Source organism: Penicillium samsonianum (genome assembly GCF_028829775.1).
Source record: "Penicillium samsonianum strain IBT 33392 chromosome Unknown utg000007l_segment0_segment0, whole genome shotgun sequence".
Classification (NCBI taxonomy): Eukaryota; Fungi; Ascomycota; class Eurotiomycetes; order Eurotiales; family Aspergillaceae; genus Penicillium; species Penicillium samsonianum.
In genome coordinates, this window is record NW_026643265.1 from 3,134,734 (window position 1) to 3,159,877 (window position 25,144).

The window sequence follows — 25,144 nt, forward strand, 5'->3', positions numbered from 1 at the left end:
TCTCTTATCATAATGGTCGCATTCATTGTTCCTGGCAACTACGGGTAGGTCCTGCCACTCCCCAACTCAACCTTTAAGCTTCCCTGAAATCCGGGGCTAACATTATTTCCCAGTGCCGTCATTGGCGTCGCGCTCGGCGCCATCCCCGTCTTGGGCTTCATCCACGGCTGTATCACTGGCAGCCTGCGCAAGGAGGCCAAGGTGCCCTACCCCCACAGCTATGCCTCCATGGAGCTATGCAAGGAAAACGTGCGTCTAATTCCCCATCTATCACCTGGCCATCGCAAGCCACCATATTCAGCGGAAACATACATATGTACTTCCTATGAAGTACTAGAAGGCACCTACTAAAAACTGGTTATAGGCCAAAGCTGAGAAGTTCAACTGCGCTCAGCGCGCCCACACCAACTTCCTCGAAAATTCCTCGCAGACAATGCTCTTCACCCTGGTCGCCGGTCTGAAGTACCCTGAGTGGGCTGCTGGTCTGGGCGCTCTGTGGGTTTTCTTCCGCGCTCTGTTCCTTTACGGCTATGTGTACTCGGGCAAGGCGCAGGGTAAGGGCCGCATGATCGGTTCGTTCTTCTGGTTTGTGCAGGCTGCTCTCTTTGGATTGAGTGTCTACGGTGTTGGATGGCCACTGCTTTCTTTCTAAGCGCTTGAAGCTTTGAAGTCCTCCAAAATGTCTCGAAATTGAAAATGTGTTATGTATTTCTATATCCAATGCAACGTATTATGCGCCTATTATGCGCCACAGTCAGTTCCAGCCTCAGAAGATTAGACCGGTGGGGTCCACTGTGGCAGAAAAAGTTCCCCGATGGTCTTCGACTCGAAACTTGCTTCTATTATTCTGCCTTTGGAGCTTAAAAGACAATTGTACTCAAGAGGCATTTGTCATTTGATTAACCTTCCTCCTTTTGAAACCCCAAAAACCCGTATCAAATACATATAAACCGCCTCTTCACCCCGCCAACCCCGCCATGTCGTCCAAGTCGCAATTGACCTACAGCGCCCGCGCTCAATCGCACCCCAATCCCCTCGCGCGCAAGCTTTTCCAAGTCGCCGAGGAAAAGAAGAGCAATGTTACCGTCTCCGCTGATGTGACCACAACAAAGGAGCTCCTGGACCTCGCCGACCGTAAGTGAACCCAACCCACCTCACCCCTCCAACGAAACAACCCACTAATCCATGCACAGGCCTTGGCCCCTACATCGCCGTGATCAAAACACACATCGACATCCTCTCCGACTTCAGCCAAGCAACAATCGACGGCCTGAATGCCCTAGCCCAAAAGCACAACTTCCTCATCTTCGAAGACCGCAAATTCATCGACATCGGCAACACAGTCCAGAAACAGTACCACAACGGCACCCTCCGCATCTCCGAATGGGCCCATATAATCAACTGCTCCGTCCTACCCGGCGAGGGCATCGTCGAGGCCCTCGCGCAAACCGCCCAGGCCACTGACTTCCCCTACGGCTCCGAGCGGGGCCTCCTCATCCTCGCCGAGATGACCTCCAAGGGATCCCTTGCAACGGGCGCCTACACCTCCGCCTCCGTCGATATCGCACGCAAGTACCCCAGCTTCGTGCTGGGCTTTGTCTCAACCCGCTCGCTGGGCGAGGTCGAGTCTACCGAGGTGCCCGCCCAGGGCGAGGACTTCGTCGTCTTCACCACTGGCGTCAACCTGTCGTCTAAGGGCGATAAGCTCGGTCAGCAGTATCAGACGCCGCAGTCGGCTATTGGCCGCGGTGCCGACTTTATTATCTCTGGTCGTGGTATCTATGCCGCTGCGGATCCTGTTGAGGCCGCTAAGCAGTACCAGCAGCAGGGTTGGGAGGCGTATCTGGCCCGCGTGGGCGCGCAATAGAATGTGTAGTCCACGTTCCACTGTAGGTACATGTGTGGTGATGCATAATGAAAAATATATATTTGATGGCGTGCTATATAATCCTTTTGCATCTTGGTGGTTTCTTACATCAGCGTTGTTCACGAGTCTCCAGGGCTATGTAAGGGCTTTCCTACATGTACAGACGATGCAAGGGCAAGGTTAAGTCCAACGATACATGCAAGTACTCTGCAAACAGCATGCTTCACCCCGTCTTTGACGAATCAAGAGATCAAAAGCGAATCTTTGAATATCCGAATATTTGGAGTACTAGCTTTGATAAGGAGACCTCCAAACTTGAGAAACCACCTGGACAAAGATAAGAGTAACACCGTACTTTTGCTTCAACTCGTCGGAATCCACATCGGAACTAGAAGTGTAAGCATCTCGATACTAACCTTGGATTGTTGTACATTGTAATATCCGACCTTTCCTTGACGTAATATCCCCTTACTAAATGTGCATCCCCGCACGTACACACACCGTCAAGTACCTAGCCCTACGTTATATCCTTTTCATATTAATAAATTAAACATAATGCCCAGCCAAAAGACCTGGGTAGTTCCATTCGCGCCGATCATTTCCCCTCACCCCCCCTCTCTTGGCCATCCAATGAGATACAGCACAAACCGCCAACCCCAGATACAGAGTATGTACATCGGCTTCTTATCATGGAGAGACCCACAGCTTACTTGCCGTGTTGCATGTGGTGCGTTGCGTGATAGGAGGAGTTGGAGAGGAGACTCTCTCGAGATAACAGCAGACATATGTGCTTGTGCAGCTACCCGGCTTTGCTTAAACGCACAGGGTACAGGGTATAGTAACGTAACCTACTTAGTGTTAGGTTCTAAGATCGTCCTATAATAGCTATCGAGCGTGCGGAGTTCTCACCCTTGCTCTTTTTTACATTATTTAGCTGTACGCGCCCGCTTGTAGTCTTCCTTTTGGTCTTTTCTTATAAATTTCCTTGGTATTGCTTATAGTTGCATCTACCGCTAACTCGGGGAGAGCTTAATCGTGTTCTGTGTGGCCTTATTTGATCTTAATTGCTCTACTGCCCCGTCCCTTTACGACTAACCTCATAGAACCGACACCATGGCCTCAGAGGAAAAAGCCACCGGCATTTCCTCTGGCGTGGACACCGGCATCGACCTGGGCAAGATCAAACATGTTGACCCCACCATTGAGAAACATGCACACGACGCCGATGAGGCCCTGAAGGCCTTGGGCGATCTTCAGGGTGAAACTATCGAGCTGGATGAGGCTACGAATCGCCGCTTGTTGAGCATTATTGATTGGCATATGATGCCCATCATGTGCTTTATCTATGGCATGAATTATTTGGATAGTATGTGCATAGCGTTCCTCGATTTCATTTCCAAACGGTGCAAAGCATGAGCGATCTTGGTTTTATGCTTTGTTCCGTTGGCTGTTTATTCAACCGAAAGTGTTAATATGTGATCTGATGTATAGAAACCACTCTCTCGTATGCCAGTGTTATGGGTCTTAAGAAGGATCTGGATCTTGAGGGAGACCAGTATCAGTGGCTCGGGAGTTTGTTCTACTTTGGTATGTTCCATCTCTGCTTTTCTCCCTTCAATTTGGTTCTTCTCCGGGGACATTAAGCCTAATAGCTCTTCTGCATAGGTTATCTCGCCTGGGAATACCCGACCAACCGCCTCCTCCAGCGCCTCCCACTAGGAAAATACTCTGCAGCCTGCATCTTGATATGGGGAGTGATTCTCAGCTGTTTTGCCGCTGTCAACAATTACTCCGGGGCTATCGCTATCCGCTTTATGCTCGGTGTATTCGAAGCAGCTGTGACACCAGGCTTTGCACTTCTAACTTCCCAGGTACAGAAACCATAAGCTATAAGCTATATACAACGAGTCGAGCTAACTCCCAAACAGTGGTACACAAAAAAAGAACAAGGCAGCCGCGTCAACATCTGGTTCAGCTTCAACGGCGTGGGCCAGATCTTCGGCGGAGTAGTCGCGTATGGCATCGCCGTCGGTGCCGAGAAACACGGGTCCTCCATCGATCCATGGAAGATTGTTTTCCTCGTCACTGGCCTCCTCACCATCTGTCTGGGACTGGTATTTCTCTGGATTGTACCAGACAATCAACTCAATGCACGGTGGTTAAATGAAGAAGATCGAATTTTGGCTGTTGCCCGTGTGCGGGTTAACCAGCAGGGCATTGGAAATAAGCACTTCAAGCTATATCAGGTCAAGGAGGCGCTTTTGGATCCGATGACCTGGGCTTTCTTCTTTTATGCTTTGATTGCTGATATTCCGAATGGGGGTATTTCCAATTTCTTTAGTCAGCTGGTATGTTGATGATAGCTTATAAGAACTTGAAGATTCCAAGCATGCTAATCAGTCCACCAGATTACAAGTTTCGGATACAACGAGAAAGAGAGTCTAATTCTGGGTGTCCCCGGCGGCGCAGTGGAAATCGTCGCATTATTGCTTAACGGCTATGTCGGACATATCACCGGACAGCGCATCCTCGCCAGTTTGGGTGGGCTGGTCGCTGCAATCGTGGGAATGCTGCTCATTGTCGCCCTGCCCCTATCAAACAACGTCGGTCGTTTGATTGGCTACTATCTCACACAAGCCAGTCCGACACCTTTTGTGGCATTGCTGTCGCTGATTTCTTCCAACGTTGCGGGATATACTAAAAAGACGACTGTGGCGGCTTTGTATCTGATTGGATATTGTGTTGGAAATATTATCGGTGAGTACCTGAGAAAATCAAGAAGGGGTAAAACGTGACGAGCACGCTAACACAATCCAGGCCCACAAACCTTCCGTCCGAAGGATGCCCCCCGCTATGTCCCCGCCGAGGTGACAGTTATCGTCTGCTGGGGTGTGTGTCTGTTCCTGCTTGTCGGGGTCTGGATGTGGTATCGCCGTGAGAACCAGAAAAAGATTCTTTTTACTGCTCGACCAGAGTATGTGAGACTAGAGAATCAAGAGTGAGTGATTTATGACGGCGTTTAGTAGCCCACTTTACTAACTTTTGCTAACTCTTCGCTGCAGGTTCCTTGATTTGACAGATCGGGAGAACCCCGAGTTCCTTTATTCTCTTTAAATTATAAAGTTGAAGACTATTATGTATGTATGGACAAATGTATTGAGGTACTCCGTACTCCGTATTCTATTTCTCTTTATGAAATATTTGTTTTTTTTCGTCATTTCGTATATCTCGTTGAGACTAGCGTTTAGCGGTGTCCCAACACACACATGCAGGATGCAATGTCTATCATAGGCTTAGTGTACTCCTGTACTTCCTAATTAGTGTAGTTAGTGTAGTTAGTGTAGTTAGTGTGACCTCTATTTTTTACCAAATACTATATGATCGTCCAAACAGGGTTTCTGCATTGACAATGTGACCATGTGAACGTGAATGGTTTGGTTTTCCTTATAGGTTACTATATTATTAGCACAGGGCAGACTATAAAATACCATAGCATATTACCCCATACTCTCTTACATTTGAATAAAGCCCCTGCATTTGTAACCGCAAGTCACTGCAGGGTAGACGCCTTCATAGGACGATCATGGCCAGACACTTTAGACGCCCCCCCCACTCCGCTAAAATAGATGAGGAGCGGTGTGCGCATATTGAAAATAAAAGGAAAGACATCTGCTTGTCGGGTTTTATTTTACCTTTATTTTCTTTGTGTTTCATTCCTTTTCAAGTTATATTCAAGATGGAGTTGAACTCTCGTTTTAATACATATTAACCCTAATCTTATCCACATGAACATCTCGATATACATCTGATCAGGGCACCTGCCTATATTTGCCTATGATCAAAGTTTCCCGCTGACGGGAAATGGCCTCCGTCACATGTCTGGCCCTTCAGCCATCTCTGGCTATTTCCAAGTGCGAGCCCGTCATCACAGAGCTCAAGGGATGCGAGTCGCCTATATCCCCATCTGAGATGGCCAAGGTCAAAAGGATCGATCCACCGGGAAATGAGCCCAAATCGCAAGATCGTCGAGAATCACAAACATCGACATCTACTTCAGTCAGTCACTCTCGCTCGGCATCCCGCAGCACCGTGCGATCGCGACCCAACAGCCGTCGCAGTTCCTTTCACTCACCGCGCCGGGCTGTGCCCAACGCTGCCATCGTACCTGTCACCTCAGCTCGCAGTTCCATGCAGGACAGGCGCGAGTCACTACTAGCCCTACACCGGGAGTCATGTCGTCTGTTCCAAGGAGATGGATCAAACAGATCTTCGACCGAGACAAGACCTTCTCTACACCGAACAGCGTCAGCTACATATAGATCTCAGCGTGAGAGCCGCACATCAACAGATAAAGGCAGCTCGGCACCTTCGTCTCCGATCGCACCTTCATATTCCAGCTTCCGCTTCGAGCCAGAGTCGACTTCTCCCACCTCGACGAGCGCACCCCATTTCATCACATCAAGAGATCGATCAAACACCTTGCCCACCAATCACCACCACAGCCCCTCGTCCTCGTCCATCTACGTCCCGGCGACAGTAATGGAATGGACCTCACCCGATACCCGGCGGCGTGAGTACGAGAAGATCGACCGGGCAAGCAGTGGTGTCCGGGGCCTCTGGCGCCGCGTCGCGCCTCGCTGCTTCCAGCCCCGTGATTCGCGCACCCCGTTCTTCGAAGAAGGCAAGACTGAGCGCGAAGGCAGCGTGCGTCGGTTTCGTATGGATATCCCCGAAGATGAAGAGCCAGAATCGGATTCTCATCAGGGAAAACCGCAGGCCCAGCTCTTGGACTTCCTGGGCAAAACGCCGACCTCCACAAATTCCCATGATGGCTCTCGAAAACGGTGGACGTGTCTCCGTTCGAAGTCATCTCCTCTTCCTAATGCCTAAATTCTTGGTTTCGATTTGGATTCTCCAACATTTATCACTATCACCTTGTCACCACACAGAGCCTAGCACAGGTGCTGCTCGCAAAACTACACTATCTCAACTGATTTCCCTATGATACCATGATCCCCGAGTGATGATTTGCATTTGCATCCAGTGGTTCCCATCCCGCCGTTCAACGTGTCCCTTCTTGGCGGGAGGCTCACTCTCCAGCCTAGTCTTATCTCCAGTCCCTTCTGCATTCGTTGCATTGCTCCTGTCATTTTTTAAAGACTGAGATACCCTTATTATTATTGGAACGCTGTACATAGCCTCATACGGTACATATTTTGGCTCTAGTGATGCTATCTTTGGCATAATCAACTGCTCTAACTCCATACACTTTTATGCAGTTCCTAGTCGAGGTGCCGCCGACTTTGGAGTAGACAGACGAAGAAAAATTACAAGATTCACGTTCAGACTTGCAGATATGAAAATCAAACGAAGCTCATATCCGGCGGAGTAAACCAATCAACAACATGCGTTGTGACCCAATAGCCAGATTCTGTGTCTGGATATACATCACCAGACTCAACGTCGCGCCATACTCGAGATTCGCCGTCCACCAGAACGAGCTACCCCACATCCAGGAGGAATTCCTCATTTCGACCACCTACTCCACCATCGCCGCAAGAGCTTTTTCGTTCCAAGGACAAGTGCTCACTGGCGTCACACCGCGTTGACTGGCCCAGAATGGCTTCTATTACTAGCCTCACTCAGGGGTTGGAGACCTGGCGTGCTGTTTTGCTTGTCAGTCGGCCAAAAAGCAATACAACTTCAAGCGCACCCCTTTCGAAGAGGCGCAGCAACTACATATGGCAGACTGCGGACTTAAAACAACACCTCAAAACCCCGACGCATTCCCCCACTCAACCAACGCATCCCCTTCGCCTAGACAGTCAACTCCTAGCCCCATGCTACCTCGGACAGAAAACAACTCGAAACGATTACCGCCAACTCCAGTATACAGTCTCAACCCCAATTAACACTAACGGTATCTACTATAGTGGAGGATCGTTCTAACACCAACCTCGATTCCCGCGCTAAACCGTCGTCCGCTATACTCGACCCAAAATCGGAACTACCTTAACCAACCTACTCTCCCTAACCTCTCTAACCTCTCCAACCGACACCGACCATCACCCGAACTAGTTACTCCCACAAAACCCACGCTCACAAGAAGATCTTCACCGCCGTTTCCACAATAAACCACCACCATTCCAGCTCGAGAACGAGACAAGAAAACGCCCGGCTAGTCGAACCCGCAACAAACCCGCATCTGCAACAGAATCGTTGTTCATATTTCTAAACTCAGCATTACTAGCGTTCTCACGGTTCCTAGCAGAAATGTAGCCAAAAGCGGGACAGTTGCTGTCCGTCTCATTCGCGTATCTATTACAGCCGCGCTATAAAGGCAGCCTAACATCACAAACGGCAACGAGGCCACGGCAGGCCTTACTAGGTGAGGCTCAAAGTTCACCGCTCAGGAAGTTTGGAACAATCTCCGAAGATCAAACAAACATGTATTTAAACAGTTGTTGTAGCTTGCATATCGTTCGCGAGGGGTTAGGGTAAATGAATTTACTACCACCACCACCACCACTACTACTACTACTACTACTACTACTAGCTGTACATCAGGCTCGGTGTGACTCTTTTGATAGCGATGATGATACCCTGTTGACCTGAAATATGACGCCAGCAGGCATGTCTCTGCCCAAATACACTCGATCAAATAAAATTAAAGACAAAATAGAGCGATTAGATGAGTGAATATTATCATCAACAAAAATCATCATCTAGCGCTCTGTCAGAGAATATTAAGATAAAGATAATACCCTTTCATGGAGCTTTTGTAGATGCCGGTAACTCGTGGAGAGTATTCTCTTTGTGGCTAGGTAGCTCTGACACAGAACGTTGGCCGTCTAACTCGTTTAGTATGCCCGGGGACTGGAGAGGCTCGTGATGCATCATTGATGCTGCGGTGATGGGCGTTATCGCTTGTGATTGCTTCTGTGGCCGACGACGCAGGAAGTACCACAGCAATGCGACAATTATTGCTAACCCAGCAACACCACCAACCACACCACCTGCGATAGCGCCAGTATTTGGACTAGAGGAGCTATTCGATATCGGTGAGCTGCTCGATGTAGGGGAGCTACTCGATGTAGGGGAGCTGCTCGATGTTGGTGAGCTGCTCGATGTAGGGGAGCTAGTCGATGTTGGGGTCCCGCCTAGTTATATCAGAGCTGGGCTCATGCCGAGTAAGCAGGACTTGGATCTTACCAAAAGAAGTTGGGTTCAGTCGCGTGATACTGTCAACCGGACGCTCCCCTAGTGCCGCACACCCAACCCCTCCCCCAGTCCTATTATACCCCCATTGTTCCTGATCACAACAGAAATATCCGCCATCAAAGTTTCTATAAAGATCCCAGGTCTCGTTGGCGCAGTGTGCTGGGTTACTGATTTGCTGTTTGCAGTTTTGATCCCGACAACACATCCCTATGTTTCCGTTGCTACATCTTGAGCCGCTGGGGCAGCATCGGTACATAATTTGTTTTGTTATAGGATCAACCCCTGCGTCGGTGTGGCATTCTCCTTGTGCTTCGAGGCAGGAGCCATTTCTGCGTACTGCGAATCCGAAGGGGGGACCCCAATCAAGGCTGTCAGCCATGATAGGAAAGAACGAATCAAAAACCCAAACGAAAGTTGATTAAGAAGAGTAGAAGACGTGCGTGATGTATATTAACCAAAGGCAAGGAAAATAGAACAGAAGGAGGTAATGATCTAGATTGGAAATGTTGGATTTCGAGTGTCAACCGAAGCGAGAAAAAAGAAAAACAGACAGAAGAGGAAAACTGGTGAAACCCAGCGGGGTTTCATTAATAGAGGGACCCTGCGCTCAAACAGACCCTGCAGGGCTATATTCGTGCCTTGGCATTGATCATCGTCGCGGAATCAGCCTTGGCGAAGGTTCCTAGGCAGACTACCATAACATATAACCTTCTAGTTTAGGCTTCCGAAAGTAGTATGTTGTGAATTCTTTGAAGGTAACCGCCTTTGTTCGAGGATTACCATTCTCCTCACTAAGAATGCCATCGCGGATAAACGCTTTCTTCGTGTGGAAAGGCGGAAGGTACCTACAACATAGGTAGACCAGGACAAAGCCCCTGGGGCCGTGGGGCCACTTGAGCACGCCAGCTCCCCCGCGCGGGCAAAGATCAACAAAGGTCATATTAAGGGAAAAGGACAGGGAGCAAATCGGACAATTATCGAATGGACTGAATAGGTAAAATCAATACACTGGAAAAGAACAATAAATACTATATAGGGAGCCAAATAATATCCTTAAAGTTGAAGCTAGAGGTCACAGCAAACTGCAGTGTGCGGCTGAAAAGTAACAAGCGGGATGGCCCGCGGGAGGACGAGCGTCGACGGAAGATACGAGGTTGACGGCGCTAAACCAAAAAGGGCAAGGCTAACTCAAAATGGCAATTCACAGGTGTTCTCCGGAGTATACCCTGTTGTGTTATTCTGTCGCATGCTATATATAGAAATGTTCAAATGTTCAAATATTGTTCTATACCGCCGTTTACAAGTCAAATTAGTCGGAACCCTGGCGATTTTGATAGTAGTTTTGCAATCTTCCACCGAAATTAGTGAAGGCGGGCAATCTGAAATCGTGGCTGAAATATGAACGATATTCTCTTTACAATCGAAACATCCTTCGTACTATCAAAACGCATCCCGCGGGTAATAATCTAGTACATTCTGCTCTCATTGATGCCATATGAAACAAGGGCCTAGCTTTGCATTATACAAAATTGCTCATCCGAGCGTCTCTCTACTCTCCGCTTCTTTCCAAAAATTCATCTCGTCCAATAACCGCCCCCGGGGGTTGGCTAAAACAAGAAGCGAGAAAAATCAGGATTCGTCTTCAATAATCTAATCCACGAATTTGGCACTAAGTAAAGGATAAAGTGGGAGTCCTTCGTGGTCTCGATCGTTCCAAATTGCGGCTCATAATCGAAAGTGATTGATAGGGGCTGGCTGTTGTCGTCACGAAAGACTGCCTAAACTAACTTATAGTGATATAAAAGCCTACCTCTACGAATAGGCTAGTATAGGTCAGACTTCGGGCAAACCGCTTCTAGGAAAGGGAAAATAGAATTTAAGGTGGGCATCGAAAAGCCTAGCATAGTTAGTAATGTACGTCTCAAATATAGGATACGATCAATAGAAACTGACTATCTGGGCGATAAGAGACTTTTAGCATGATTAACTCTAACAATCCTCTCCTCTTTATCGAGAGTCTGCCGCAGTGCATAATCAATAGAAGTTCTAGAATTTGATTCTATAAGGTATGAACGAAGATCTCGTGAGGGGGCTCTGAACGTATGTCAGTCATGATATAAGGGATTCAGTCTTCTTTCTTACCGATCCCAGATATGCACTAGGACACGTTCACGTTCACCGTTGGATATACGGCCTAGAGGCCGAGGTCTTCCGATACCCGAAAAGGCTGTGTTTCAGAGAACATGTATAACGCGGAGAAGTCGTATAGAACTATATCGTAAATGTCATTGGGAAGTCGAAATGCAAATCATGTATGTCTCCGTGGGTTATCCCAAACCGATGCAGAGCATCCAGGCGACGAAGTCGGTCTTTCAGCAAAGATTGATCCCAGTACCAGGGGATTGTGATCAAAACAACACGCCTATGAGAAAAAAATCAGTATGGGAGGGGAAGGAAAGGACACGGCAGCGGTTGAGGGGTTGTAGGATATTCAGGTGTAAAATAGTGGTGTTCAGGGCATTCAGGTGGATGGGCTGAAGGGGCTGAAGAGTAGCCAAGAGGGACTTCCCGAACGAATCAAAATAAGCGGCCCCGGGGGAGTACTGCTCAGTGATCAACCTTGGAGTAGTATATTTTTAAGCACATGTGATGTTGTGTAGCCATTTCCGAAAGCCAATTTACTGCCAATTAGCGGTTTGGTGTAATAATTAATTGAATAAGCACTTCTAGTCATATAGATATTGTGTATCAAAAAAAGCATCTGAGAAGACAGCTAAAAAAGACATTCAAGGGAAACTAAAGCAATATATTAAAAAGCTATGCAGAAGATATCGTAGTGGAATCGTAATTATAACCTCTATAATATTATTAACAAACAACTCGATATTCTGATTACGCGCTATCTCATTAAGTATAGAGGCCGTATAAGCGGCCGACTATTCTACTTCTATATAAAGAATAATCTTCAATGTCAAATCAGTCCTGGTAGCTCGGGGGAATAGAAGCTGAGCCTCTTCAGTGGACAATGCAGTAAGCGCTTGGAGGTGTACAGCGGGTTACTCTCTACGTTTCTAGAGAACAGATAGTATTCATATCCATATTGAGTTATCCAGAGAACCTTGGACATGAGATATTATTTCATGAAACATCAATACGCCAAACCTAAACAGGCCACAATGCACAAGCGCCGGGTATATCAGAACAAAAACCCAAAATGCTTTTTTTAGCGGAGTCGATCACAGAAGATCAAAGTCATCCAGCTTCTCACGGTAACGCAAGATGTTGCGCTTGATCTTACTGGAATCAACCCAGGTGACGAAGTCCTCCATGTTGCGGGTAACCAAGAAAGCAGGATCATTGACGACCTCTGTACCAACACGGACATGGCCCTGCTCAATGAAAGTAGTAGCCTACCAGAAAGAAAAAAAGTCAGCATTCCATTGCATACATCCACCCCAAACCAAATCCTCACACCGCAACTTACAGCCTTAATAGTCTCAACCATGCCAGAGCGCACCATGAAGACAGCCAATCGGCGACGGCACAGCGCGGAAACTGTAACCTCGCGCTCGACCTTGGACAGACCGGCGCCCTGCTCGCGGGACTGCTTCAGGATTCCCATGCGCCACAGCTTCTCCAGTAGCTCGGATTCGAGCTTCTTGCGCAGCGGGTCTGCGTCCGGGTCCAGTTGGGAGAGCTTGTGGGCGAGCTGGCGCAGAGAACCGCAGAGCGCGTTGTATTTGCGGTAATCCATTGGGTCTTGGAGGAGGTATCGTTGGCGGATTTCATGTTCGCGGTGATTGCCGTCCGACTTGTAGTTGTGGAAGTCGACCTTCCGGAGAAGTCTGCGGGGGGTTTAGTATTAGCTATTGATATTCTGTGGTATCGTGAAGCTTTGAAGATGTTGGATGAATCGGGTTGAGATTTCTGCGGGGGGAATTATAGGTGCAGACGTACTTCTTCTCGTGGTGCTTGAGCTCGCGGACCATTGTGGCGATTGATTCGGCTGGCTGGTGTTAAACCGAAAAAAAGATCGAGAGTGACTAGGCAGAGCGAGGACGTTATTTCTTGAGAAGAGTCGCTGCGATAACAAAAAAATCAAGGCGGTCGATTTCTGCCGGTAGGTCTCGACACACCGCCCGTATTTCCCCAGCTGCTGCCATCATCTCTCCACGGTTAATTCTTATCAACATTGTTTGTTCTGAATTTGCAAAATGGAGAATACAGCTGGTACGCCAAGTAAGATGTCGGGTCGTCCTCGGGTGGATATAGAGCCGTACAAAGCCGAGATCATCGGCCTGTTCGAAAAGAAAATGAAGAGTGACGACATTTGCAAGCACCTGAAGAGGCAGCATGATATTCAGATCTCGGCGCGTACTCTGACCAAACGCCTACAGCTATGGGGCGTTAAGAAAAAGACGGAAAACAATTCCTCCAACAATGAAGCGCTGCACGCCCGCATCAAAAACCTTTTCTTCGACGTGGGTTTGTCCGACCAAGAGATCGTTACCGTTCTACACGACGAGGGCTACGAGGTCTCCCACCGTACGCTCCGCAGACTCCGTCACAAGCTCGGAATCCGCCTCCGCCTTGACTCACCTACACAACAACAAGCACAGGTCCAGGAGATCCTTGATGCTCTGACCGAGGAAATGGACAAGGGGACCATTGAGGGGTATGGAAAGGAACTACTGCACAACCACTTCCGAAGCAAGGGGCACGTCTTTGCCCGAGATCGTCTCTATAGTGTCTACCGCATGCTGCGCCCGGATACAGTGGAACGCCGCACGAGCGATGTGCCCAGGCGTCCTCCCCCGCCAAAGATTCTAGCCGGGCCTAATCTGACCTGGCACGTGAATGGGTACTCAAAGCTAGCCAATTTCGGGTTCCGCATTCACGCCGAGCTTGATGCTTATTCTCGATATGTTCTCTGGATTCATGTTGGCGTGGATGCGCACACAGCCGTGGGCGTTCTCAAAAATCACCTTGAGACCGTTGCTTCTAAAAACCGCCAACCACGCACTCTTCGTTCCGACCTTGAGTCGGAGGTTCCTCTCCTAGCCGATGCTCACTTTGCACTCCGCCGCGTCACTGAGCCGGATGTCCAGCGTGAGCAGTGCTGTGCACCTGGACGAGCCGCAGATACCCACCGGATTGAATCCTGGTGGGCCCAGCTTGCTAAATCAGTAGTAACACTATACCATGTTAGTCAATTTTCAACTTCCACAGATTCTTCCTACATCCAATCGCAAATTACTAACCTCAACTAGAACTATTTCCGCGGACTTCACAACGAAGGCCTTTTCTCATCAACCGTAATCCCCGAACAAGTCGCCCTCTTCGCAATCTACATGCCCACTCTCCGCTCACACATCAAATCCTACGTCCAAACCTGGAACATGCACAACATCCGCAAACAAGCAGACCACCCAGAGCGCACCCCCGGAAAACCCTATATGAACTACCACCACCCGCCCAAGGGCGTAGAGAACTTCGGCCTCGCAACTGACGTCCCAACGCTGCAGGCCATGCAACAAAATCACGCCGACTACGACACAGAGCAATATCTACCGCCAGACACCCTGCATTGGTGTGAGGCGCAACTCCAGCAGCTGGGCTTCGATCCTCGTAAACCGCCTGCTCGGCTGCCTGGCGACCTCCAGCCGTTCCGCTCGGTTTACTTGGCCCTGCGCGAGCGTGCATGGCACCATGAGCGGTCCGGGGCTGAACCAAAGTTGTCTGTTTGTGTAGTTCCTGGTCAGGGCCTACGGGGATATTTCCCTTCTGGGCCTACCCGGTAGATGTTGATGAATATAATGAATAACGAATGGAAGGTCTAGTGTTTTGATGAGCTATTTTTATTGCAAGCACAGCATTTTGCTGCTATTAATCTGTCGGAATGGATGCTTTCTATTCGCAAAGGACGACTCGGATGAATTAATATTGAAGTACCTCATTTATCAAATCTTAAATTCTCTTGGATGTAGGCTATGGAGAAAAGTTCCGTATGTATTCTGTTAATCACCGAATCTAGTCTCAAAGAGCATAAAAGAGGAGCCTGGAAAAATGCCCTGTGAAAAAAAAAAGTAGCATGATCATATCTTGTAACGGGGCGTCAGACGTGAGATCAATAAATCAAGAGAGCCCAGCGCAAAGCAGTATCAAAAGCAAATCCCAGGAAACTCGCAAAAAAAGACATAAAAAGATCCTCATGAAGATTAAGAACCAGATCCTCCTGCATTCAAACGACTCCTGCCAGCAATCTTCTCACTCAAAGCCCTAATATTCTCTGCCCCCATAATATCAAGCAAAGAAACATCAGCCTTAAGCTCCTTAACAATCCACGCCCGGAACTCCATAGCAACAAGGGAGTCAATACCGCCAAAGCCGAACCGCTGAGCATCGAGTTCCGAACAGGGAATAGCAAGCAGCGAAGCGAGTCTCTCAACAATACCATCGGACACAACAGCCACAGCACCCTCGAAGCCAGAAGCCGCCGAGAAAAGTGCAGCAGTGCTGACAGTCTTCTGGTGAACGACCTCACTGCTCTTCGCAGTCGCCGTGTTACGGAAGTGCGTGAACATCGAGTAATTCAGGTACGTAGGAAGCGGCACGCCGTTCTGACGACACATCTCCGCAGTCGGCAGACCGAGGACGAGCTGTGAGCGCGACGATGCATTACCGCCGTCTTGCTGGTCGCGGATGAGGAAGTCGACCGTTGCGTGGACTTCTTCTTCGCGGAGAAGCTCGAATAACGTTGCTGTGTGCGTGCGCATCGAGCTTCGGTTCTCGGCTACCCACCCGACGTTGGATACGCTGCCCAGGTTGATGCTGGCGGCCGGCATGCCTTTCGAGACGCGGTATGCGGCCAGCGCGTCTTGGAAGGTATTACCTGCGGCGTAGTTTGATTGTCCGCGGTTGCCGAAAATGCCTGCGACTGAGGAGAGCATGATGAAGAAGTCCATGTTGTCTGGTAGGACTGTGTGCAGGTTCCAGGATCCTTGAACTTTGGGTCTGATGGCTGCTTGCCAGTCGCTAAAGGAGAGTCCGGCGAAGGCGCCGTCCTGGGAATATGTTAGTTGTTGTTTACCAAGTAAATAAAGCGTGATGACTTGCCCGTAGGACCATGGATGCTTGAATGCATCCTTTGATAGCAGGTAGATCGGAAAAGGCTTCTTCGGACAATTGTTGGAGGCTAGAGACATCGGCCACATCACAGACCAGCGAATGAACCTTGCATCCCATTATGTCGAGATCGGCAATCAATTCCACTTTCTCTGGGCTCGAAGCCGACGAGCGGGATAGAATAATCAGACTCATTGCACCCCGAGATGCCATCCATCGTGCTAAACTGCGACCCAAGCCGCCGTAGCCACCAGCAAGAACGTACGAGGCGTGTGGATCAAAGTGACATGGCCAGAGTGGTTGTGGAACCACAGGGACCATGTTGGATGAATGTGGTGCAATCACAACTTTTGCTGCTTTGCCGCTCTGCGCAGCTTGTATACCCTCTTTGATCTGGGTGAAGTCCATGACAGTTGTTGTTCGGAGTTGACCGATCTTGCCTTCTGAGTAAAATCTCAGTGCCTCGGTGAGCAGAAGACGAACCCATTTTGGTCGACGTTGAGCCAGTAAACAAATGTCGACGGTGTGGACGCTCACATTGCGAGGAAAAGAGGCCATCTCGACTGTGGTATCAGCTCGCAGATCTGGATTCGACACATCAACAAATGCCCCAAATGGAGCAAGGCATGTCATTGAGCCCCGAAGTGCTTCGCCGCTCAGTGCATTGAAGACGACGTCAACCCCAGTATTCTGTGTGCACCGCATGATACCCTTGACGAAGCTCAGATCTCTCCTAGAGAAGATACGGTCTGGAGAGATACCGTAGTCAGAGACAAGCAAATCACGTTCTTCGACCGTTCCCACAGTAGCGTAGATTGTAGCTCCAATCATCTGGGCATATTGAATGGCTGCTTGACTGATATCGGTTGCACCAGTATGGATCAGGATAGTGTGTTCGGGTTCCAAATGAGCTATCTCCCTAAGTCCTTGGATTGCTGTCGCGTATGCCCAACCCAAACCAGCTGCAACTTCGAACGAGATCTCATCGGGGATTCTCACCAGCTGCAGCTGATTAGCTCGAACGTGTGTTTGGATGCAACCACCCTTTTTGTCGCCCGAGATGTAGATGACTCTGTCACCCGGGGCCGGGCCTTCAACGTCCGGTCCAACCTTGCTCACAACACCAGCAATCTCATTCGTGAGGCGGCCGGCGGAAACATCCGAAGAGAGACCAATTGCTCGGATCTCAATCTCGACCTCTGTGTCTTTTTGCGGTTCTTCATGCCGCGTATCTATGACCCAGTGGTATTCCCCGGTGCTAACAGCAGCCTCCTGCAACCCAATGGGAGTATCATAATCACCGAGGCGTTGAAGCTTCGGAGCACGCCGAGAGGACTGCGCAGCAAGGAACTGATCCGCAGCCTCCCACTCGTTCAAACGGCCAATATGTATGAGACCATTCTGCAACATGTACTCGGCGTGGCGATCTTTCTCTGGCTTGTCCACGAATTGCCGCTTGACAACCTTGCCGACAGCTGTAGCAAGACTCTTCGGCGAAGCGATGTCTGGCTCCGCCTCTGTCAGGATGACAATATTTGAGCCATCGGCATCGCGCTCCCAGCGCACTGTTCGGAGAAGACCAAGGCTCATACTTGCGTGTGGCTGTGTGAGGGGATCGCAGGTCACCCACAGTAGGCTTTGGCACTCACTGAGCATCTTCTTGAGTGTGTTGTATTCTGCTTCGTTTATATCGAAAAGGTAAGGAGACTCCAAGTCCATTATTGAGATGCAAAGTGCATCCGACAGGATGGAATTTTCCACTTCTGCAGGGTCCTTCGCGAGCACACTCGTGTATCCCAGTTCTGGCAGAAGCCCTTGGAGGTTCTGAATGACCTGCCCGGCTTTCCATGTGTTAAGTGTCAAGATAACCGCAGTATTCGATGACTCCTCCTTCGGTGTTTCGATGGCAGAAGAAACCAAGATGCTCTGCCATGTTAAATCTGGATCGTTCGAACTGGGATACTCGACATCGATCCCTGAGAATCCCGCTTTCAGCAGCAGAGGATTCCATTCTTTGGCCGGGATGTAGGGACACCACTGACGACACGGCTCATCGCCCAGCCACCACCCAGGAAGCTGACCGAAGACAAGTGGATACCAGAGGAAATCCTGTCTGATTCCTTCCTGCATGATGAGCTGACCACCCGGCTTCAATAGAGATCGCAGGTTCTGCAATGTGTTCTGCAGGTTTGCAGTGGCGTGGATGACATTGCCGGCGAATATCAGGTCATATGTCCCCAGCTGGAGTCCCTGATCGACGGGGCTTCTCTCGATATTGAGCGATTGGAAGTTCATGATATCGGACCACGGTTGGAAACGCTGTTTTGCTTTCTCGAAGAAGCCGGATGAAATGTCGGTGAATGTGTAGCTGGCAATGTTTCCTTTGCTCTTCGCAAGGTCTGGCGAAAGGACGGCCAGGATTTCAGCAGTGAAGCTGCCAGTGCCACCGCCGATCTCAAGGATGTTCAGCTCGGAATGCTGGTGGCGGAGGAGAGACAAGTGGTTCTGTAGATGCTGCGGCAGGTTATACAAGTGGAGGCCTTCCTTGTACACCTGTTCCATCACGGCATCTTGACCGAACATGAGATGCAGCGGATCAGTCTCCTGGCGTACAACCTGGGCAATGTTGCGGCCCATTCGGGCGGTGATAGCACCCTCGGCGCTGTGGGCCTCGATTTCCTTGCCAATGGCTTCCTTGAAAGCCTCGTCTTGGAAAGCCTCCTGGAATTCGCTGTAAGGCAGATGGATTATTTGATTGCGCTCGAGCAATCCTTGCATATGCTCCATCCAGTCAAAGAATCTTCGCATGTGTAAATCGAGTTTCATAACATCGATATCCTTGAGCTCGTCTAGTGCATCCATTACGTAGAGCATCGTTGCAAGCTGAAGACGCTTCACCCAGCACAGAGCCTCGGTGTCATCGGTGGCATTGAGAGAAGTCAGTGCACAGGCCGATTTTGAGTCGAGGAAATGAACGTCGGGATTGTATTCAATTGCGCTGCATAGCTTTCGCTCATTGCTTTCAGCAAGACCAGACTCCAGTGGAGTGAGCTCGATACCGTCCATGCGGATGCGGTGAGTGTTCGTTCCTTCATCTGACATTTGGATTTGGCCCTCAAATTTATCAGATCCCACCATGGACACGGTTGCATGTCCTGTGAATTTGTGGGCAGGGGCTGAATTCAGATCCGCTGAAACCCAGACATCGCGTATGAAAGTTGGCAATCTGATCTGATCCAAGGTGGACTTGCCGGTAAAGTCAAGAACAGCCGCTATCATCAAGTGAATCATGCTATCCATTGTGGCAGGGTGGATGAGATGAGAATGTAGATACTGCTTTGGCATAGACTGTGCAATGTCCGGAACAGTCACTGTTCCAACAACCTTCCCAAACCCACGCCCACTTGCCAGAACGTCTGTAAGGTTTCTGAACAAAGGACCAAAATTGAGGCCGGATGTTTGGAGGTTGTTGTATGTTGATTTGAACGCCATGGATTTGGTGCATGTCTCATTTGCGCTGAAAAGTTCCGATCCCAATGCTCGGCTTTCTTCTTCTGCTTCGCGGCCTTTGTCCACTGGGTCAGAAGCCGTTTCGTGGTCGACGGTGATGTGACCAGTGCAGTGTTCTGTCCACTCGTCGCTCGATGCATTGTAGGAAGTTATCTGGAACCGCCGCCACGTTCGTGACGACGTCGAGGAGTCTTCGACATTTGCCATTGCCAAGGAGACTTCGATTCCTTCTTTGGTATCGGGTACAATCAAGGCTCTTCGGATGTTGACTTTTCGTAGTTGGAAACCAATGATCTTTGCCTCGCCGGCCAACTGCCTCGATGCTTCAATTGCCATGATCAAGTAACCCACGCCAGGGTAGACGTGGTTGCCAGTAACCTAAGCCATGTTAACAAATAAAAGCTATCCTGTAGACAATTATGGACTTACCATATGATCCCTTAGCCAGGGGTTCTCGCTCAATCGGACAAAATGTCTCCATCTTGGAGCAGTAGGATTCCAATCCGTGATTGGTGCACCAAATAGGTCATGACGAGGGAAGTTTCGAGTTCGAAGATTCTTGCTCAGTCGACTCTCAAATAAAATCTTCTCGGTATGCTTGAAGCTGTATGGTGGCAGGTCCACCAACAATCTGGGCCGCCTTTTTGCCTTTGAGTGAACAGCTTGGTTTACAGCATGGAAGTCCAGTTCACATCCACATGAAGCTAGGAAGCCGACTGTAGTGAGTAGAGTGTTGAGGCTGTGATCTGTCCGTTTAAGAACTGTCAGGTACTTGAATTCCAACTTGGGACTCTGCGAGGCCAGTGTCTCTTTGATGGCACTTTGCAGGGTTGAGTGAGGCCCTATTTCCACAATAAGGCGCAGAGAATCAGTGGAATCGGTTGAGCCATGGCTGGAAATTGGATTTGAGGTCATGGCAACCAAACCTCTTGTGAAAAGAACAGGAGAAACCATATTATCCACCCAATATTGAGCAGGCAGATGTTCCTCTTTGACTTGCTGTCCTGTAACAGTGGAAAACATATGCACTTGGTGTGGAGCTGCGAGCCGTCTTCCGTGAGAAAGCCCGGGCGTTCTCATCAGACGAAGGTAATCCTGGGCAATCGCATGCATGTGGGCCGAGTGATAAGCATTCTTGACGTTCAACTTTCGAGCAAAGATGCCATCAGCATCGAGAAGACTCTTGAGGCAGTCAATCATAGCGTCGTCTCCAGACACAGTGTTATTCTTGGGACTGTTGCGGCAGGCAATGATGAGCTCCCCAGTGTTGTCCTTTTTCACAGAGTCCAGATAGGGCTGCAGTTGTGATACACCCAAACCCACGGCCATCATCGCTCCATTTGCGGAAAGCTGCTTGGATGATACATATCCACGGTAGTACGCAACCTTCCAGGCGCCTTCGCGGGAGAGTTTGCCAGAGCAGTAAGCAGCAGCTATCTCGCCGGACGAGTGACCCGTTACATGTTTTGGGAAGATTTCCCAACTGGCCAAGAGATCCACGAGCGCTATTTGCAAGACTGTGCACAATGGATGAGCGATCTCGGGCAAGTTAACTCGGGGTGACTGTCTTTCAGTCAATAGCTCCTCTGTAATACGTTAGTCGAGCACATTTAGACGAAACAGGCGAGGCAAATGATTACCAAGTAGCGACCACGGACTACCGAGCCGGCGAATATAGTCCGATGCTTCCTCCACAGACTCTTGAAAAACGGGGTAGACCATGAGCTCTCGACCCATGGCCTGGTATTGGGCCCCCTGGCCAGTGAAAACAAATTCAACCTCTGGCACTCTGGTGGTTCTGGTTGGCTTGGCAAAATTCGATTCTGCCATGTTCCATGCGAGCTCTTTGACCGAGGACGCCATTACAAAACTTCTCCAGGGAAACTGGGATCGTTTTTTTGACAGGGTGAAGGAGATATCATCAAGGAGATGGTCATGGAGAACCGACTGTGTGGTTCTCCGGTTCAAGTACTTGGCGAGTTCAGCTGCGTTCCGCTTGACGCCATCTTCGTCGAAAGCCGAGAGAAAGAACACCTTTGGTTTCTCGACCAAGCTGGTGTATGTGGATGATGTAAATGTTGGTGATTCACAAAATCCATCACTTGTGGGCGTGTCCATAAAGGTATTCCCATGCCCAGAATGATCGCTGTCGTCGAATGAATCCGTCACGACGTGATTTGATTCATTTCCTGATCGGGACAGGGCCAAGAGCCGGCTCTTGATTTTCTGGGTTGTGGGAACAGTAGATGTGGTTCGGTGGGCACCTGTAAGACGGCGGTCATTGAGATAGTGGTAAGCGTCATCAAGAATGCAGTGAGCATTGGTGCCACCAATTCCAAATGAGTTGACTGACACTCTTCGCAGTCCTGGCGATGGCCATGGAAGAGCCTCGGTAGGGAACGCAATGTTCCAGTCCGCTGCGGGAATGGAGGGATTTGTCTCCTTCATATCAAAGTTTGCAGGTATGATCCCAGATTCAAGAGTTAGAATAGATTTGATGATGCTTGCCACACCTGAGCCACCTTCTAGATGCCCAATGGAAGACTTGATCGCCCCAACGTAAAGTGGAGTCTCTCGGCGACATTTGAATGCTCTCGCAAGAGCGCCCGCTTCGATTGGGTCACCTGTGCTTGTTCCCGTGCCGTGTGCTTCAACAAATCTTGTGTGTTCGAAGTCCAGACCGGCTCTCCAATAGACCTCACGGATTAATCTTTCTTGGGCATCTGCGCTGGGAACGGTGATTCCTGGCGTGCGGCCATCCTGGTTGACTCCAGTCTCCCGAATAACCGCACGAATGGTATCTCCGTCTCTGATAGCCGCACTCAAAGGCTTCACTACAACTGTGCCCACGCCTTCACCTCGTGCATAACCTTCGGCGCGGGAGTCGAAGCTGAAAGACCGCCCTTGAGGTCCCAACAGACCATGGTGGCTCATGCCGATGGTTTCCACGGGATTTTCAAGAATGCTCACACCACTGACGACAGCCTTAATCGTAATCAGTATATTAGCATGATAATATCAATGTCAACATAGATAACGTACCATGTTCGTCTCTCTGGCACGTAAGCTCTGTACAGCGAGATGCAGCGCCACCAAGCTGCTGGAACAAGCCGTGTCAATGGTCATGCTGGGTCCTTTGAAGTCAAAGAACCAGCTGACACGGTTGGACAGGCTAGCATTGGTGACACCTGTGGGCTTGTATTTTAAAGTTGTTTCTGGGTCTGAATTGAGGATACCCAGGTAGTCATGGTTGAATCCACTGACAAAAACCGATGTGTTGGAGCCAACCGCAGTAGTCAATGGAATGCCTGCATTTTCCAAGGCGTGGTAGACATTTTCCAGTACCAGCCGCTGCTGCGGATCCAATGTCAAGAGCTCATTCTTGATGATATTGAAGAAGGAGCCATCGAAGTAGGCGGGGTCTTCTGAGAGGTAGTGACCTCCTTCGATATGAAACTACAGATAGATATCAGTTAACCGGTTTTTTCTTTCATGTGGATGTTGATCTGTCAACTCGAATATAACTTACTGTTCCACCATGCTCGGGGTCTGGATGATAGAAGGCGTCCGAGTTGAAGCGTTCTTTGGGTATCGATGACCATGTTGAGTGGGCCTGTAGGAGAAGCTCCCACAGGCTCTTGGTAGTCGTTGCTTGTTGTGGAAATCGGGTGGCTAAGCCAACGATAGCGATGGGTTCCAGAGCATCACAAGGTATGACTCCATCGCCCCCGGAACCGGTTTCCAGCGAGAGGGGACGCATCTTCCGATGCCAATAAGGGATAGTTGGTATGGAAATAGGTGTGGGTCTTGAAGAGATAGATGGAGAGAAGACAAGGAAGGAGGTATGAACACTTAAAGGGTAATAGGATAGAGTGAATAGAGTGAATAGAGTGAGAATATAAGATAATTGAGGATCGAGATGAGATGAGGATTTTGATAGCAAACACCACTCCGTGCCCCCTCTTATAACAACCTCGACGCGGAACCATACTAGTAAAGGCACATGAGGCTAAGGGAAACGGGATTCGCGAAAGAGCTAAAAGCACCGTCGGAAACCCGAAGTTGGCAGTCTGACCGGTGGGCACGAGCATTTCTACTGATCTTCGCAAGTTTCCTATTTTGGTTGCGTTCATTAAAGAAGTGGATAGAAGGCTTGTTGGTATTTGAAATATCGGTTGTTATTCCTCCTTTGTATGTACTTTCAACGGTGAACAGCAAATCTATACAATTTATGAGCATGATTGGCCTACACATCCCTGGTTGTACATAGAAAAGCCCATTTTACAGATTAAGCCTCTTGCCGCTTTTCTCTGCCTCCTCCCTAACAAACTGAGAAAGAAGAGAAAATAACTATGAAAACAGACATCTAAAAAGACTGAGAAGACTAACTGAGAAGAATCTGACAGGACCACCAAACACGGCCACCAAAAAATACATTTAAAAAGACATCTAAAGAGACCATCTGAGAAGACTACCAAAAAAGACTTCACACGGCCGCATAAGCGGCTGACTGGATGTATCTTGAAAAGTATGATGTATTCATGAAATAATCTTCTAAGTGGAGCCATTGTCGCACGAATTTCCTCCCAATTAAACAAAAACAGCAATTTCCGGACGTCATGAGGTTCCTATCCCAATAATGGGGGTATATAGATATTTCCAGATGTAGATGGCTGCATGGATACAAACCCTGGAGTATATACCAAACCAGTAAGTCGGAAGCAAGACCATCAAATCCGAGACGCTGGGCCTACGGGGACATGCATTGCCGTTACTAGAACCTACAGGCCAACGTTTGTCGATCGCTGTTAAATTCGACTTTTAGTATATTTCTTTAAGGTTAGTTGTTGAACAAAAAGGGAAGATGGGTATAAGTTGATAAATCTAACCGAAGTACTTTGACACAACGCTGTTTGTAACACTTACTCCGAAAATCGTAAAGACATTGAAGTACTAAACGGCTAGAGCATCACACAGTAAATCAAATAATCATATTAAATCATAAAAACAACCACAATCCCACACCGCAACCCGCTATGACCGATCTATTTGTTTGAATTCCCTCACGCCCCGGGGTATTGCTGGTCAATGAAAGAGATAACACCCAGCAGCGTGGGCAAAGAACATGATTCCATGATTCCAGGGCTCCACAACTGCAGCAGCCAAAGCGATCCTCGTAACTTTCTTTGATGCACTACACGCCGCCCCACAAAAAGATATGTTACAACGTACATGAATCCACCAAACCTTGGATATATGGACGTAATTGACCAATCCTTTTCCGACAGCATGGTCATTAGTGCTTCCATATGCGCGGTGCTCTTTCACAGTTCCTATCGTACTATGACACTACCGCCCCGGAAGGCAACCCGCGGCCTGGATTCCGGATCCGCGTGCCCTTAACCCGTCCCCAAAGTCTGT

At 49.0% G+C, this 25,144-nt stretch overlaps 9 protein-coding genes across 9 annotated transcripts; 6 read left to right on the top strand and 3 right to left on the bottom strand.

Annotated features, from left to right (window-relative positions):
- Nucleotides 1-12: 12 nt before the first annotated feature.
- On the top strand, nt 13-652 carry N7471_012066 (MAPEG family protein; the record flags this gene model as incomplete). The annotated part of the gene is made up of 3 exons (XM_057284785.1): nt 13-44; nt 114-249; nt 365-652. The coding sequence occupies 3 exons, from the start codon at nt 13-15 to the stop codon at nt 650-652; spliced, it is 456 nt and encodes a 151-aa protein (XP_057131051.1).
- Nucleotides 653-828: 176 nt separating this feature from the next.
- Nucleotides 829-2,142, top strand: pyrG (orotidine-5'-phosphate decarboxylase pyrG). The gene is made up of 2 exons (XM_057284786.1): nt 829-1,134; nt 1,194-2,142. Exons 1-2 carry the CDS (start codon nt 978-980, stop codon nt 1,865-1,867), a joined length of 831 nt encoding a protein of 276 aa, XP_057131052.1. The 5' UTR covers nt 829-977; the 3' UTR covers nt 1,868-2,142.
- Nucleotides 2,143-2,980: 838 nt separating this feature from the next.
- Nucleotides 2,981-5,035, top strand: N7471_012068 (allantoate permease family MFS transporter; the record flags this gene model as incomplete). Its single annotated transcript, XM_057284787.1, has 7 exons — nt 2,981-3,233; nt 3,359-3,454; nt 3,533-3,738; nt 3,796-4,215; nt 4,276-4,624; nt 4,685-4,865; nt 4,930-5,035. The coding sequence occupies 7 exons, from the start codon at nt 2,981-2,983 to the stop codon at nt 4,979-4,981; spliced, it is 1,557 nt and encodes a 518-aa protein (XP_057131053.1). The 3' UTR covers nt 4,982-5,035.
- Nucleotides 5,036-5,728: 693 nt separating this feature from the next.
- On the top strand, nt 5,729-6,757 carry N7471_012069 (uncharacterized protein; the record flags this gene model as incomplete). The annotated part of the gene is made up of 1 exon (XM_057284788.1): nt 5,729-6,757. The coding sequence occupies one exon, from the start codon at nt 5,729-5,731 to the stop codon at nt 6,755-6,757; it is 1,029 nt and encodes a 342-aa protein (XP_057131054.1).
- Nucleotides 6,758-7,272: 515 nt separating this feature from the next.
- Nucleotides 7,273-7,476, top strand: N7471_012070 (uncharacterized protein; the record flags this gene model as incomplete). The annotated part of the gene is made up of 1 exon (XM_057284789.1): nt 7,273-7,476. One exon carries the CDS (start codon nt 7,273-7,275, stop codon nt 7,474-7,476), a length of 204 nt encoding a protein of 67 aa, XP_057131055.1.
- A 1,159-nt stretch (nt 7,477-8,635) lies between these two features.
- On the bottom strand, nt 8,636-9,467 carry N7471_012071 (uncharacterized protein; the record flags this gene model as incomplete). Its single annotated transcript, XM_057284790.1, has 2 exons — nt 8,636-9,005; nt 9,142-9,467. The coding sequence occupies 2 exons, from the start codon at nt 9,465-9,467 to the stop codon at nt 8,636-8,638; spliced, it is 696 nt and encodes a 231-aa protein (XP_057131056.1).
- Nucleotides 9,468-12,324: 2,857 nt separating this feature from the next.
- Nucleotides 12,325-13,077, bottom strand: N7471_012072 (snoRNA-binding rRNA-processing protein IMP3; the record flags this gene model as incomplete). Its single annotated transcript, XM_057284791.1, has 3 exons — nt 12,325-12,498; nt 12,573-12,933; nt 13,046-13,077. 3 exons carry the CDS (start codon nt 13,075-13,077, stop codon nt 12,325-12,327), a joined length of 567 nt encoding a protein of 188 aa, XP_057131057.1.
- A 225-nt stretch (nt 13,078-13,302) lies between these two features.
- On the top strand, nt 13,303-14,889 carry N7471_012073 (uncharacterized protein; the record flags this gene model as incomplete). The annotated part of the gene is made up of 2 exons (XM_057284792.1): nt 13,303-14,292; nt 14,359-14,889. 2 exons carry the CDS (start codon nt 13,303-13,305, stop codon nt 14,887-14,889), a joined length of 1,521 nt encoding a protein of 506 aa, XP_057131058.1.
- A 417-nt stretch (nt 14,890-15,306) lies between these two features.
- On the bottom strand, nt 15,307-23,483 carry N7471_012074 (type I polyketide synthase; the record flags this gene model as incomplete). Its single annotated transcript, XM_057284793.1, has 6 exons — nt 15,307-16,152; nt 16,205-20,101; nt 20,153-21,309; nt 21,364-22,708; nt 22,766-23,179; nt 23,253-23,483. 6 exons carry the CDS (start codon nt 23,481-23,483, stop codon nt 15,307-15,309), a joined length of 7,890 nt encoding a protein of 2,629 aa, XP_057131059.1.
- Nucleotides 23,484-25,144: the final 1,661 nt, after the last annotated feature.

Bases quoted from the DNA above. Each gene is read 5' to 3' on its own strand.
- pyrG (XM_057284786.1), top strand. From the start codon at position 978: ATGTCGTCCAAGTCGCAATTGACCTACAGCGCCCGCGCTCAATCGCAC. The intron at 1,135-1,193 runs GTAAGTGAACCC...ATCCATGCACAG, and splicing joins GCTCCTGGACCTCGCCGACC to GCCTTGGCCCCTACATCGCC.